We start from the raw sequence: 15383 nt of genomic DNA, 5'->3' as shown, positions 1-15383 counted from the left end.
CTGGGTTTGATGAGGCTTTGTTTTTTATTTGATTTTCCAAGTGGCTGTGAATGAGAATTCGAAGCTGGAGCAGATGAGAGAGAGAACATGTGCCTCAAATTGGGTTCTGGGAAAATAAGATCGATTTGCAAGAATGAGGGAGAGGAGATAAGGTATGGTCATGAATAGATATGAGCCATTAGATGTGTTTTTGGACACGTGGCTGAATGAGATGAAAATGTCAGGAAGCTCAGCTAGGAAACTAGCTCAGGAGAGGATCCTCTCCCAAAAAGAAATCGCCCATGATGCAGGAACATATAGAGGGGTAAATTAAGTGACTTTAATATCAACCAAAATCAAGGCAACAATAAACATGAGAGCAATTGGGTTCCAAATAGAGCTGTCAATTCCGACACGACCCGATAACACGACTCGAAACCCGCACGAAATAAAGCGGGTTGAACCCGCACGATTAAAAAGCGGGTCAGCCATGGGTCAACCCGCCATGACCCATTTAATAAATGGGTCGGCCACGGGTCAACCCGCCAACACGAAGTGAACCCGTATAACCCGATTATGCTATACTTCATCCTGAAATTTTAGACGTTGAGAGTATTTGATCATAGGATTAGACAATTTGAAATATTTTACTTTATAATTATTGGATTTAATTATTTATGAATTATATATAATTATTTATATTCTTCGTCTTGTAGAGTTTTTAGTGAATTTAATCAATTTATGCATTTTTTAGTTAAATTGGTCGCATTGTTAACCCTTAAATGGGTCATTTTGTCAAACACAACACAACCTATTTATTAAATGGGTTAAGCGGGTTGGAAACGGGTAACCCGTTTAATAAATAGGTTGGGTTTGGGTTTAAATTTTTGACACGATTATAAAATGGGTTGGGTTTGGGTTTGTATCTTGCCACACGACAAATACCTTGACCCGACACGAACCCAACCCGACACGACCCATTGACAGCCCTAGTTCCAAACCCCTTTCAAAAAAAAAAAAAAAACATGATAGCAAATTAAACTCTCATATATTTATTTGAAATTACATGGATTTAGCGGTATTTTTATTATTAATTGGATAGATTTGATATTCATTTTTTAATTTTTTATTTATTACTTTTCCTTATTTTGATTAGACTCTTATGCTATTTAAGCAAGAGTTTGTCATCATTGTAAGGAAGCTTTTTTGACATTATAATGAAAATATAGTTGCTTTTCTGCTGCCTATATCGGTTGTGTTCTTCTTATTTATGGTGACGTATGCTATTACTTTTAGACCTATGTTTTATGACCCTTGCCCCATCCATTTGGTATGAAAGATCTAGTGAGAGCATGGTGGATTCCACGGCTCGAAGTAAGATTGATTGGGGAGGTTCTCAAATGGAGGGTCGTTATAGCAACGACATAGAGGAAATTAAGATGATGATTCAACAACTTATAGAACGTATTAATCACATCAAAACTCAACGCCAAAGAGGTAAGAGTTGCGACGAGGAAAGAGACGTTTATAAGCATGTCACTTGCATCAAAACCTCATGCCAAGACGGTGAGCATTCCGATAGGAAGGGAGACGTTGGCCTTTTTCATCACTGTGCTCTATTGTGTGAGTAAGACAAAAGGGTGGAACCTGTTAGTTTCGACTATGAAGTTTCAAATACTATGTTTAATTTTTCAGTTGATAAAAATTTAGAAAAAGAAAATAAAGACGGAGTTGTGGATTTTAGTTTGCCACCAATTTATGATTGCTTTTGTGAGGCGTGTTGTGATATTTGTGGTGAGGAGGAAGAAGAATGAGAATGAAAACAAAATTGGATGAGAGATTGATGTTGACTTTCTTGGGGTCAAAAGTTTTCATTTGCAGGTGTCTAAAAATTTAGTAAATCTAGTCAATGAAATCAAGAAGAGAAAAATGCACCATCAGTGCCTCAACTTTTGTGCACCGGCCAAGTTGATACCCAGACTCTCAGTGCTACCTAAACCCATGGTTTGCTATTGACGAGGTACTTCCGTTATATTTCACTGACAGCTCCGTTAAAAAAGTCACGTGCCAAGCACATGGGCTTAAGAAAAGGGGCAAACACGTCTTTTGGCCTAAAATGCATCCCTAATCGATCAAAACCTCCACTTCTCCATTCTCATATTCATCCAAAGCAACCATTCCAAGGGCATAGGCTCTCTCGCCAAGACGATCATGATCTCGTACCACCACCATTCCAAGCAAACAGACAGGCAGCTCCGCGCAGCCAACAGGTCAAGCACTCCCGGAGCGGCGCCGTCCACGTGGGCACGTGCAGCCCGGTCACCCAGACTTATGCAACTAGGCACACTAGCACGAAAAAATTCGTCGCTGTGGAGGCCGCCGCCATGCCGGCGCCGCTGAGCTGGAGCTTCGTGACTAGCAGAAGATTCATAGGGAAATGGAAGACGGCTCCGGCGAGGGAGGCGCGAGTGAGCGGGTGGATGATGCCTTGGGCGCGAAGGTAAATGCGGATTGGGTGAATGAGAGAGGCGTGAGCCATTTTAGTGATATTCGGGTCTGGATGGCTTTTGGGTGACTCAGATTCTGAAGGTGGTGGTGATTTCTCAGGTGGCTTTGATGTTAGTGGTGGCAGTGTGCTGTTTCAGGGGGCCTTGATATTGGTGGAGGCGGTGGTGATGTTCCAGGGGGATTTTCCTGTGGAGGTGGGGGAGATTTCTCAAGTGGCTCTGATGGTGGTGGAGGTGAACTTTTGAGGACTCCTAAACCCTTTCTGCTCACTCTCTTTCTCCTCCTCATCCTTCTCCGACTCCCCTGGACTATTCGACTTCTCCATCTCATCAAACCTATTCGACTTCTCCAAATACACCCTCTGATTCAGGTCGTGCAGGTAGTGCTGGTACTGCGCTTCCACGAAGACGTCGTCTTGGCCGTAATTCTCCTCGTCCAGATCATCGTGGATAGAGTCGTCGTCGTCTGCCTGCTCGTATCGATTGGGAGGTGGCCGGGAATACCGGTTGTTCCAAAGGTGGCCGTCGTCTTTCAGAACCCTATTTAGAAATTTGGGTAATTGGGTTGTGATTCCTGAGAATTCAAATTCGGAATTTCAGATGGTGGTAATTAGAATGAGTTTGAAGCCTGAGTCTCTGAGTTGTCGGTATGGGTCACTGTGGTTGTGGCCATTGGGTTATGTATATGAAGTCAGGCTTATGAAAAAAAAAATGGATGATTTGCATTGGGTTTAAGGACTTGAACATGACATGAACAATTGCTGGAATTGAGGGATGAAGTTCATAAAAACTAAGTGTGAAGCAATCACGATGTGTTAGAAATTTTAGAGAAGAATATTTGGAAGAAGATTGAGATTGCAGCAACCAGCAACAACTGAATAAAGGAGGAAGAAGAAGAAGGAGAGGAGAGCGAAAATTGTATAAAAAAAAAAAAACTAGGGTCATTTAAGTAATTTCATGGCATTTTTGTGGCCCATGTGCTTGCCACGTCACACATCTAACGGAGCCGTTAGCAAAATTTGACGGAAGTATCTCATCGATAGCAAAATATGGGTTCAGGTATCACATTGGTAGCACTGAGAGTCCGGGTATCAACTTGGCCGGTGCACAAGAGTTGAGGCACTAATGGTGCATTTTTCTCAATCAAGAATTGTGAGAAAAGCTTCGGATTAACGAATTCAATTTTGGCAAGCAAATTATTGAGGTCAATGTATGGCAAGTATTCCAAATATTTATTTATTTGGAATGGACGATTTCAATTGCAAGGTAAATGATCGACCACAATTTGGATGCAATGGAAAATTTTATTCGGATTCTGTCTAATCCATGGCTTGAATTCGAGGACGAATTTTTTCCAACCAGGGGAGTCTGATGTAGGAGCATATAAGGGTCAATTAAGTGACTTAATATCAACCAAAATCAAGGCAACAAAAACATGGCAGCAAATTAGTGTTGATTTCTTTCTCATATATTTATTTGTAATTGCATAAATTTAGCGGTATTTTTATTATTAATTGGATAGATTTGATATTCATTTTGTAATTTTCCATTTATTACTTTTCCTTATTTTGATTTGACTCTTATGCTATTTAAGCAAGAGTTTGTCATCATTGTAAGAGAGCTTTTTTGACATTATGAAAATATAGCCGCTTTTATAGGCAATGGTTGTGTTCTTCTTATTTCTGGTGACGTGTGCTATTACTTTTAGACTCATGTTTTAGGACCCTTCCCCCATCAGCCCGACGCACCAAGCCTGTAACGTCCCGAACCTGAATTCACCGGTTTACTAGTCATTTGGACGGTAAATGATCTTTACTTTCACTTTTACTTTCGGTTTAGTACTTTTAGTGGCCCTAAAAGTTGACTTTTTGTTCGGGTCAAAATTTGAGAAAATGTTCTTCATGAAAGTTGTAGGGTGACGTACCGAGCGATTGCTCGACGAAGGAACTCATATGCGTGATCACCGGAATAGTACTGTGAGTGGACTTTTGTTTTAAATAATGATGCATGCGTTTATTTTCTTGAATTAATGCTTTATTTAATTAACATATTACTTTCCGAGCATATGAATTGATTTCGGAATTTGCTTTCAATAATGATTTTCATGAAGTATTTATGATTTATACCAGTTGTGAATTACGGATATTAATTTGTTATGCTCGGATTCGAATTTATAATTGATGTTGATTTTCGACGAATTATTTCCGAGGTGATTTCCTGAATTATGCTATTTATATTATATTTATATTTGTCGATTTGGGATTTTTAAGAGATTTTCGAAATGAGATTTCGATGGAGTTAGTCTTCATATTTATTTATTTATCGACTTTTGGTTTTGGCATTGGGAATGCCTTAATGATGATTTTGAGATTTTCTGGAATATTATCGGAAATGGGATTTCCTAAAGAAATTATAATGATTTATTAATTCTCGCCCATTTGTTTATGATTTCGAGACTATTTTGGCGTGCGGGGTCACATCGTTGAATACATGGATTTTATCTTGAGATATTTTGGAGAAGCCTTATGGATTTACGGATTTACTGGTTTTCGATGGTTTCTCCTCACCATACGCGGGTCATGTGATTAGGTCTCCTCCTCACCGACTTTGTGTTGGTGAGTGGCAGTTGAGGTAGCTTATTCTCCTCCTCACTTACTTTGTGTTGGTGAGTGGCAGTAGAGGTGACGTATTCTCCTCCTCACGTGGGTGGCAGTCGAGGTAATGTTCTCCTCCTCACACAATCTATGTGTGAGTGGAAGTCGAGGTTATTAGTTCTCCTCCTCGCACAATCTATGTGTGAGTGGCAGTCGAGGGTAGGTAGAGACTGGGAGGCTCCATTACCCGTATGGTGATATCTCTTCCCCATATCCTATCATTACTTGACTAGCGGGGCCTAGTCCGATTTCCGTTGTTTGTGACTAGCGGGGCTAGTCGGTTTTTCTTGAGCGGAGTTTCTTGTGGTTCGTTTTCTTAATTATTGCATGAATCGGGAATTTTTAAAGAAATAAATGTGGGAAAGTATAAAATCCCTTTTGTTTAAATTATTTATTTTTGTCCACTCACACTAATGTGTTTTCAATACTTTCCCCTGGGTCCTTCGGTTTCAAATGCCCAGTTTGCAGGCGAAATTAGTTGAGGTCGGGCGTACATTGGAGTTGAGGCATAGTCAATAGCATGGCTTCCGCGTCTGTCCTTGAATTAGGTTTTCCTTATATACATTTCTGTTAGAATCGCTCTGATTATCGATGAGATTTATGTTATTCAAGTTGAGATTTGTATTTTGTGAATTGGAGGATGATGTTGATTTGGGGAGCAGGGTGGTTCCAGGAGCATAAGGATGAATTGATTTAGAAGTGTATATGCTTTCTACAGGTTTTGGGTACGTAGCCCATTTTGGGGGAAGTTCCGCCAAATTTTTGGTAGAATTTCTTCTAAGGTGGGTCCCGCAGGGCCACTTCGGATTTCAGGGGTGAAATCCGGGGCGGGTCCTGTCAAAGCCGCTCCTCAGTGTGCTGTCAGCACCTCAAGAGCCTTCACCATCTCTCCAGGAACATGTGCCGCAAACTGCCATTGCCGCTTGCGAGATTGAATGGCACCGACTAGCCACTACCTAACCCCCTGACCAGCGATACCAACGAACCGCAAACACCCTCCTTTGTACATTGTATTTTGGGGTACGGTTTTGTCCCCTCTTTTTTGTATTTTAAAATTTTGTTCATTAATAAAAAATTTCGTTTTGCAAAAAAAAAAAAAAAAAAAAATAAAATTAAGAGTGTGGTAGACCTTTATCCTATGAGATTGAAGGTGAGACTTGTTTTCTACATCTCCTCCTAATAACTAATATCGTCTAATCCCTTATTGGTTTATTAAAAAAATAAAATACTACCTCCCTCCAAATATTTCTCTTTGTACAATATGACATACTATTATCTTTCTCCTTGTAGAAGATGACATGCTCCTATAGTCATGCTATATATACACCCCTATATATATGCACCTCCTCGTACAATATGACATACTATTATCTTTCTCCTTGTAGAAGATGACATACTCCTATAGTCATGCTATATATACACCCCTAAATATATGCACCTCCTCGTAAAATATGACATACTATTATCTTTCTCCTTGTAGAAGATGACATACTACCCCTAAATATATGCACTTTTCATTGCTCACACACATTGTGCTTCATATTTACTATTTAGTACTATCATCGCTTGATTCACTTCTATCTTGTTTTAGGGTTTTTGGCTTTCTAGGTAAGAGAAAAGAAGGAGATTGATCTTACACTAAGGTTGGCTAAGAAGGTTTATACATGGAGGAGATGGTAGTTCATACTCTACCTGGTCGCCATCAGAACTTCATATGCTCTGTGAATGCGACATTAGAGCTGCCAAGCTCTCTCTAGAGAATGATGGCTTTGCTCTTCCCAAGTACTCCGACTCTACCAGAGTTGCTTATGTTCTTCAAGGTAATGGAGTAGTCGGAATTTTTTTGCCGAAGAAGGAAGAAAAGGTTCTTCCACTGAATAAGGGTGATGCTATTGCCCTCCTTTTTGGAGTTATCACTTCATGGCACAACAAGGAGGACACTGAGTTTGTGGTTCTTTTCTTGGGTGAAACCAAAACATCTCACAAAGAGGTGAGTTCACTAATTTCTATCTCAATAGTTCTAATGGCCGAATTTTCACTGGCTTCTCAACTGAGTTTGTTGGCTGAGCATGGGATTTGAAGGAAAGTGTTGTGAAGACCTTTGTTGGCAAGTAAACATGCAACAATATTACTAAGTTTGGGGGAGCTAACTTGTGTGCGCCCAACATGAAATATACAAATAAGATGACATTGAATTGCGAATAGGCTCCTCTTGATGTTGATATTAATGGTGGTGGAATAGTTATTCTTTTGAATACTAAGAACCTTCATTTGGTGGGAAAGGTTAGGCTTTGTGATGATCTTGTTAGATTAGAAGGAAGTGCTATGTGATCCCCTGGGTTTTCTAGCGACATTGTTAGGGCAGTGGCAGTGTCCAAGTTGTTGGTGTTGATGGGAAGAGGGTATTCGAAACAACCGTTACAGCTGGCGAGTTGTCCATCTTTACTTGATTCTTTGTCATTTCAAAGATTGCTAATCCATAAGGCTTGGAATAGTGATCTCCACCATCACCACTCCCAATCTAGTATTCACTCATTTGGCTGGAAGTATTAGTGCTTGGAATACGTTATCTCCTCAGGTGCTTGAAGTTTTCTTCAATGTGGATTTAGATACTGAGAAACTCTTTCGATCAAAGAGAACTTCTGATGCAATTTTCTTTCCTTCTTCGAAGTGAACCAATGAGCTAATATTAAGCACGCGTCATCTGCTTTAGGTTTTATTGGTTTTTTTAGTTGATATATATATATATATATATATATATATATATATTGTTTCTTTTAAGGGGTTTTGGGTTCATTTCCCCACTTTAGGTACTACCATTTTAATTTAATAAATCTCTCATTGTAGTTGAGATTTCTGAGAAGAAATCAGCTATCTCCAATTAGTATGTCCCTATTCTGTCCCACTAATAATATGTCTCCATCTGTTTTTTGAACTAACGGCGACTTAACTCTGTTAAGTTATTTTATTTTTGATTAAAAAAAACTAGATTTATTCATCGTCTCTCTCTCTCTCTCTCTCTCTGAAAAATCCTTCACACTTCAGCCATGGTTATTCAGGAAGAAATCAAAACATAGTTTCATCCCTTACTTCTCTCTCATCAAACCCATATCAAGTTTATTATATCAAATTGTAGAAGCCAATTTTGTTTGATTAAGAAACTCAAAAGTTTGAAATGCATATTGTTCGAGCCCAAAAGTAATTTTGGCAAGATCCTTTAGTGGATTTATCACAGCGGGCCGATACCTGCAGCCAAAAAATAAGCCTACTTGGGTTTGGGTTATAGCTTCGCCCATTCCATAATCCATGAGGAAAACGAAACCTTATTGGAATCAAGTAGCATAGATTGAATAGTAAACTTCAATCAATAATCCTTCTATAGCAAGGAACGGTCGAAACCCTAGTTATAAATACTAGGTTTCAAGGACAGAACAAGGACCTCTCTCAAATCAATCAATCCCAGCGATTATAAAGCCTCCCCGGAGCAAACCTTCAACCTCGTTGAAACCCGGTGACCGCGCGCCAGTCCTAATCTCCCCGCGAGCTGACTGTCAGCATCACCAGATCAACCCGGCGACTGTACTTCCAGTCCCAGTCTCCCCGAGAGCTAACTGCCAGTACTACTGCCACCGAGACTCTCTTAACTAGCGAAGCAAGGGTAACGCCCTTGCAACCCAGCGAAGCTAAAGTCACGCTTTAGCAAAACCCGTGCTTTCTCCAAACATCCCAGTGATTGCTCTGCTTAGTCTACAACACTAAGTATCGATTCGGTGACGCGAAGAGATCACATCCAAAGTCCTTATCCGTAAGGCAAGAAGTCCTTTCTCGGAAGGCTAGAGAAGAGCCTTGTGGCGAGGTTGGTGCTCTCCTCGTCCACAAACGCTTGAAGAAGAAGTCAGGTCAAGGGACTCCCCCGACGACTGCACCCCACGGTGCTGGCAAGCCAGCACACTTGCGCTCAAAAGAGACAGTTTGCACGCCAACTGGTTTTGGAGCCAAACACATATTATTGAGGTCCTTGAGCATTGTTCCCCATTTCATCGTTCTCCTCTCGATCCCTGAAACATACGAAGCGTCCTCCTCTTTCATTCACCGCTCCAGATCCAAGTTCTAGGAGGATCTACTTCTCCGTCCTTCTCTAAATCCTCCCAACCCCACAGAAATTAATCAATTCAAAATCCAAAAATTCACAACACGATTAAATTGGGGATTCGAAACGACGCCGCTTCGTGCTCCGAGCTCGATCTCCGTCTCTTCCGTGTTGATGATTTTCGTTTGAATTTTATTGTTTCTGGATTCTTCTCCAACTCTTTCTCCCTCCCTCCCTCCGATCCAAATCTCAGACCCCCATAGCAATGGCAGCTAGCCCACTCAATTCAATCCTTACTGCCTCAACCATTCTCGATCGGAAAAAATTGGTACCTAAACTTGTCGTCGGCGCAAATATCACAGACGGACTGGGTTTTAAACGGGTTTGTCCTTCGCTTTTTGAAGTGGGTTTTGGTCGGTTTGAATCGGAGGATCCGAATCTCGCCGTCGTCGAGTTCATCGGAGAGGTCGATAAAGGTGGGTACTTTGGTCGGGGAGGGAGATGATCCGGGGAAGATGAGTTTTTGCAATCGTCGTGGAGGGCGATCGTGGCGGCTGAGGAGCTATGGGGAATTGGAGGGAAGATGATGTTCTTCCTACGACGTATTGAAGAACATTGGTGGGCTTTCGATTTGGAGTTTGCCGAAATCTTTGACGAGTGGAACAATTTCATTATCTGCCTTTTGATTATTGATTCCATCACAAAATCAATTTCATACAAGACATTAGACACATGATATGCAGCTTGCAAGGATCATCATTTTAACCTACAATTGTCATCATTCTGGGTTCTGTCGATGGAGGGAGAGAGAGAGAATGGTAGTTTTGAAAGAGATTTATCTTGAGTTGATAAGAAATATTAAAAAAATGTAAAGGGTGTGTAGAATGTAAAATAGGGTGCGCAAATTTCAGCCCCAAAAAAAAAGGAGAATATTTCTTCACCAATTAGCTTTGTATTTTGTTTTTGGCCTTGGGCCAGTGTGGAGGCAAGAAACTATGGGCTTCTGTGATCGATTCATTCATGCGCGGGGAGATGTATCTTCGTTTTGTAGATCTATTTTTTGGAGCAGGGTTGTATCCAAAGGAATCAAATAATGATTAAAAAAACCTGTTTATTCAAAAAAAAAAAAAAAACTGTCAGAGCTTCAGATGGCACACGAGGTTCTGAAGTCTGGTCTTCCTTGATTTATATAATCATCTTATGATCCTATTTTTTTGGACAAGATATTGATAATGATCCACCTACGTGGGAAAATAATCTCTTCAGGCTTAATCATATCCACACAAATAGTAGTTTAGCATATAAATAATTATTTTTACTAAAAAAAGAAAAAAGAAAAAGGAACATGGCAAGCGCTCCCATCCTACCGCAACAATAATGACATATTTTTTATGGCACAATGAGATGATTTTTCCAACTAATACGGAAGAATTGTATTCACGGTGCAGATACCAAAGTGGAAACAACTATGTTCATGGAAAAAAGTCATATCTGATACAACTTGATTGTCTCTTCATCCATCCCATTGGTTTAATTCCACCATCTTTATCCACAATAAACCAACATGTTCTGCAAATTGCAAGCCTCTTTTTTCTTTTCAAATTAATTTCTTAATGATCTTTATCTTTTTTTCCCTATGCTTCTTGTGATGGGTGGTGAGGCCAAATAGGATTGATACCCATGTCATCATCGTGTCAGACCAAAAATAACGTTTCCTCAAAAGTCATGAATAGCATGAATGGCAATCTATATTCTATATATATAATTCGATGTGGCACTACGTTTTCTTATACTTTTCACCTTTGAAGCAGTCACCCACCAGCTGCAGAAAGCAAGACTACAGAGACTGATCATGGCTGCTCGGAGGCTCTCATCTCTGTTGTCTCGTTCCTTCACTTCTGCTTCTTCCTTTTCTAAAGGTACGTGATATATCAATCCAGTTCCGACTTGGTTTTCATTTGTTTCTGTTTTGGATGGATCAGAGTAGTTCTGATATTTTGGGAAACCACAGTGACAAACTGATCAAGAAAAATGTAGGTCAAAGATTGAAGCTTTTCTCTGATATTTACATATATGCATGTCAAAGATTGAAGCTTTTCTTATTAGACAAAGATCAGAATTGGGTAGATGGTTTTGGTATACAAAACCCATGTCGACTCTGAAACCATACAGCAGATTGAAGTCCTTTTTTTTTTTTTTTTACTGAGAAAAGTTCTGATTTTCATTTCAGTCTGATCTTGCATAGGAAAGGTTTACAGTGGTCATGAACGTTTTTGTTCGTCTCTCTTATTCGTCTTCTTGGTGCTATTATTTTGAAACCGATTGATCCATAACAATCACCAGTGTCCTGTTCTAATAATGTTATACGTCTCTGTATTACCTGCTTCTCTGATCCCTGAGATTTTGATAGTGACATTAATTTGTATGGACATGATTTCACATCTGCTGAGGGTCCCAGTTAATCTGTTTGCTTGTTGTTTATGGTACCCCGTGTATGTATGTTAAGACTTAAGAACTAATCAAATTGAAGGCCAAGATATTTGAATGTCTTTCTGCGCACACTCTCTTTAATGAAAATTTTGAAGGAACAAGAAAAAATAATAACAAACAAAAGGGACAAGTACTGATATTAAATATTGACATTCCTGACTTCTTTATTCTTTTTGGGATTTTTATCGACATTTATGATTCTGTATGTCACTTACTGGCTGATACTACATAGGGAGGCCTTCTTCTGTAAGTAGAGGAATCGGTAAATATAGCACTGCTGCTGCTGCTGCTGATGCTGAGGACCCAATCATTCCATCTGTTAAAGTAGATTACACTAAGCTTCTGATTAATGGACAGTTTGTAGATGCAGCGTCAGGTGAGGTTCTTCATTAATGGGAATGTATTTGTCTGAAAAAAAAAAATGTATAATGACTTCTCAGACATTTGTGTTGTTTGAAATTGCATTCGTCTTAGTTCTTACCCTGTGATGCTTGCTTTGGCCTCAGAAAAAACATTTCCCACATTAGACCCTCGGACTGGGGACGTGATTGCTCATGTTGCTGAAGGTGATGCTGAAGATGTAAATCGGGCAGTTGCTGCTGCTAGAAAAGCATTTGACGAAGGACCATGGCCAAAGATGACAGCATATGTAAATATTCCTTGTTTTACTTGTTATTTAGTAGTGCTAACATGGAATTTGGAAGGTTTCAAATTCAGTGCTTCACTGAAGTTTTGCTTTAAAATCACCTTCTGTGCAGGAAAGATCTCGGGTCCTTTTTCGCTTTGCTGATTTGATTGAGAAGCATAATGACGATCTAGCGGCACTTGAGACTTGGGATAATGGGAAGCCATTTGAACAATCTGCTAAAATTGAGATACCAATGCTCGCACGTTTCTTTCGGTATTATGCTGGTATGGCTATTTTCTATGACACAACTGCACCTTATGCTCTGTGGCCTTTCAACAAAATTTTATGATCTAATGTGGTGGATATCCCTCAGGATATGCGGATAAGATTCATGGTCTCACTGTTCCAGCCGATGGACAATATCATGTGCAAACCTTGCATGAACCTATAGGTGTTGCAGGTCAGATTATTCCATGGAACTTCCCTCTTCTCATGTTTGCTTGGAAGGTTGCACCTGCTCTAGCATGTGGCAACACCATTGTTCTGAAGACAGCCGAGCAGACACCATTGTCTGCTCTCTATGCAGCACAGCTGTTGCATGAGGTACTCATTCAATAATCAAACTTTTCTGTCTCAATTTTCACAATAAGCTCATTTTCCAGTGTGTTTATTTCAATGTCGGTTTCCTTTGCTAGGTTTTATGTTCAATCATTTCACTTTTACTTTTTACAGGCCGGACTGCCTCCAGGTGCTTTGAATGTAGTTTCTGGTTTTGGTCCAACTGCAGGTGCCGCAGTTGCTAGTCATATGGACATCGATAAGGTAAATTATGAATTGGCAATAAGTACATATGAATTATGACTTTTGCATTTATTTATTATATCTGCAATTACATATTAGCTCAAGCGTAACTTCTCTACACTCATGAGTTATGGTTAATAGCCATGTTGTTTAAGGTTGTATGAGATTGCTGTGTCTCTGTATTGGGTTGCATGAATCCACAGTCATAACTCCAGTTGATAACAATTAGCTACTTCTTTCTTTGAATATATGGATATCACATCTATGTGTGGATCATAATGGCATATGATCAAGTGTTTTCAGTACAAGCTCCATACAATCTGGATTGATGAAGGAAAAAATTAAGCAGTTTAAACTAAGAAACTTCATATGAGTTGATTCTGTTGAGGGATGGTTTCAATTAATTATATAGAGTTGATTGGTATATAATTCTCCAACAACAAGGTTGTTTCTAGTTATCGTAGTGAAGAATGTTGAGATTCCTTGAGCTTTTAGACAATCTGAAAAAAAATTGCCAACAACATGGACTGGATGGTTCATATGAATCATATCTGATTCAGAATCTCATTTTCTACTGTAGATAGAATCAACTCTTTCACTTTTAGCATATTAGAAATTTAAGATTATATGTTTCAAATAGTCTTTCAAAATGGTGCAGTCAAATAATAGAAGGGCTACTAGCATTCCAGCTTGCATTAATTTTTTACCCAAACATGCTTTGTCCGCTAAAGGTATTGGTGATCTGTTTGCAGGTTGCTTTTACTGGATCGACTGCTACTGGTAAAATTGTACTTGAACTGGCTGCTAAAAGCAATCTTAAGACAGTAACTTTGGAGCTCGGTGGCAAATCTCCATTCATTGTATGTGAGGATGCTGATGTAGACAAGGCTGTTGAGTTGGCACATTTTGCTCTATTCTTTAATCAGGTATGTCTAAACATTGTATTTAGTTCTACAGACAATTGAAATGCATTCGTTGATATGTAAAAGAACGAAAAACCATGTGCTGATTACATTACACCTCTGTTTGTAGGGACAATGTTGCTGTGCTGGTTCTCGTACTTTTGTACATGAACGTGTGTATGATGAGTTTGTAGAGAAAGCAAAGGCACGTGCTGCGAGACGTGTAGTTGGTGATCCATTCAAGGGGGGCATTGAGCAAGGTCCTCAGGTAAATCAGTGTCCATTAGGCAGCAATTCTGTTACTCGATTTATTTGTTTAAGGTTTGAACTAAAACATATATGTTTGCAATGAATCAATGTGTTGCATCAAAGGGCATTTATGTTATACTGATTGAGGCTTACACATGTTAATCAGATTGATTCAGACCAATTTGAGAAGATCCTGAAGTACATAGATTATGGTATTAAAGGTGGAGCGACACTGGAAACAGGAGGAGAACGATTTGGCTCAAAAGGTTACTATATTCAGCCCACTGTATTCTCAAATGTGAAGGTATTATTCTACATTGCACCTCATAACCATATTCACCCAGAATTCAAAGCTTGAATATGGTTGATCTGAACATCATTATCTCGTGGATTAGGATGACATGCGGATAGCAAAGGATGAGATCTTTGGTCCAGTGCAGACTGTCCTGAAATACAAGTAAGCAATAAATCAGGTTTTGGATCTTCTCCCTATACGGCCCTGATATCAATACTACAACTAACATTACGGGTAATTGCAGGGAACTTGATGAGGTGATAAAGAGGGCAAACAATTCGCGCTATGGCCTTGCTGCAGGGGTCTTTACACAGAACATAGATACTGCAAACACATTGACACGTGCATTGCGGGTTGGTAGTGTATGGATCAACTGCTTTGATGTGTTTGATGCTTCCATTCCTTTTGGAGGATACAAGATGAGTGGAAATGGAAGAGAAAAGGGCATTTACGGCCTCAAAAATTACTTGCAAGTCAAGGCTGTTGTCACGCCCCTCAAAAATCCAGCATGGCTGTAGTCTTAAAAGCTTTCCAAATTGTCAAAAATAAAGAGACAAGTAGAGAATCGAAGCGTGAATTTTAATGATGTTGATGATGATGATGATAATGATAATCTTGCTCAATGTATTTATGTCTGATTAATGGTTCAGTGAATTAAGAGTCTTGTGGTTTGGTCTCACAGTTTATCTATCAATAGGCTAATCCAACAGCAACAAAGCAAGAAACAAAACTAATGAAGGAGGTTGTTATGTCATACTACATGATTTACTATGCTAATAGCTTCAATG

At 39.5% G+C, this 15383-nt stretch overlaps 1 protein-coding gene and 1 pseudogene across 1 annotated transcript; both read left to right on the top strand.

Annotated features, from left to right (window-relative positions):
* The first annotated feature begins 6278 nt into the window (after positions 1–6278).
* Positions 6279–7814, top strand: LOC112199770 (annotated as a pseudogene).
* A 2957-nt stretch (positions 7815–10771) lies between these two features.
* Positions 10772–15274, top strand: LOC112197938 (aldehyde dehydrogenase family 2 member B7, mitochondrial). The gene is made up of 11 exons (XM_024338914.2): positions 10772–11149; positions 11953–12096; positions 12227–12369; positions 12479–12632; positions 12722–12951; positions 13081–13170; positions 13902–14075; positions 14182–14319; positions 14467–14604; positions 14696–14757; positions 14840–15274. The coding sequence occupies exons 1-11, from the start codon at positions 11083–11085 to the stop codon at positions 15111–15113; spliced, it is 1614 nt and encodes a 537-aa protein (XP_024194682.1). The 5' UTR covers positions 10772–11082; the 3' UTR covers positions 15114–15274.
* The last annotated feature ends 109 nt before the right edge of the window (positions 15275–15383 follow it).

Source organism: Rosa chinensis, chromosome 4, assembly GCF_002994745.2.
Source record: "Rosa chinensis cultivar Old Blush chromosome 4, RchiOBHm-V2, whole genome shotgun sequence".
NCBI lineage: Eukaryota > Viridiplantae > Streptophyta > Magnoliopsida > Rosales > Rosaceae > Rosa > Rosa chinensis.
This window is presented reverse-complemented; position numbering and strand designations above follow the sequence as displayed.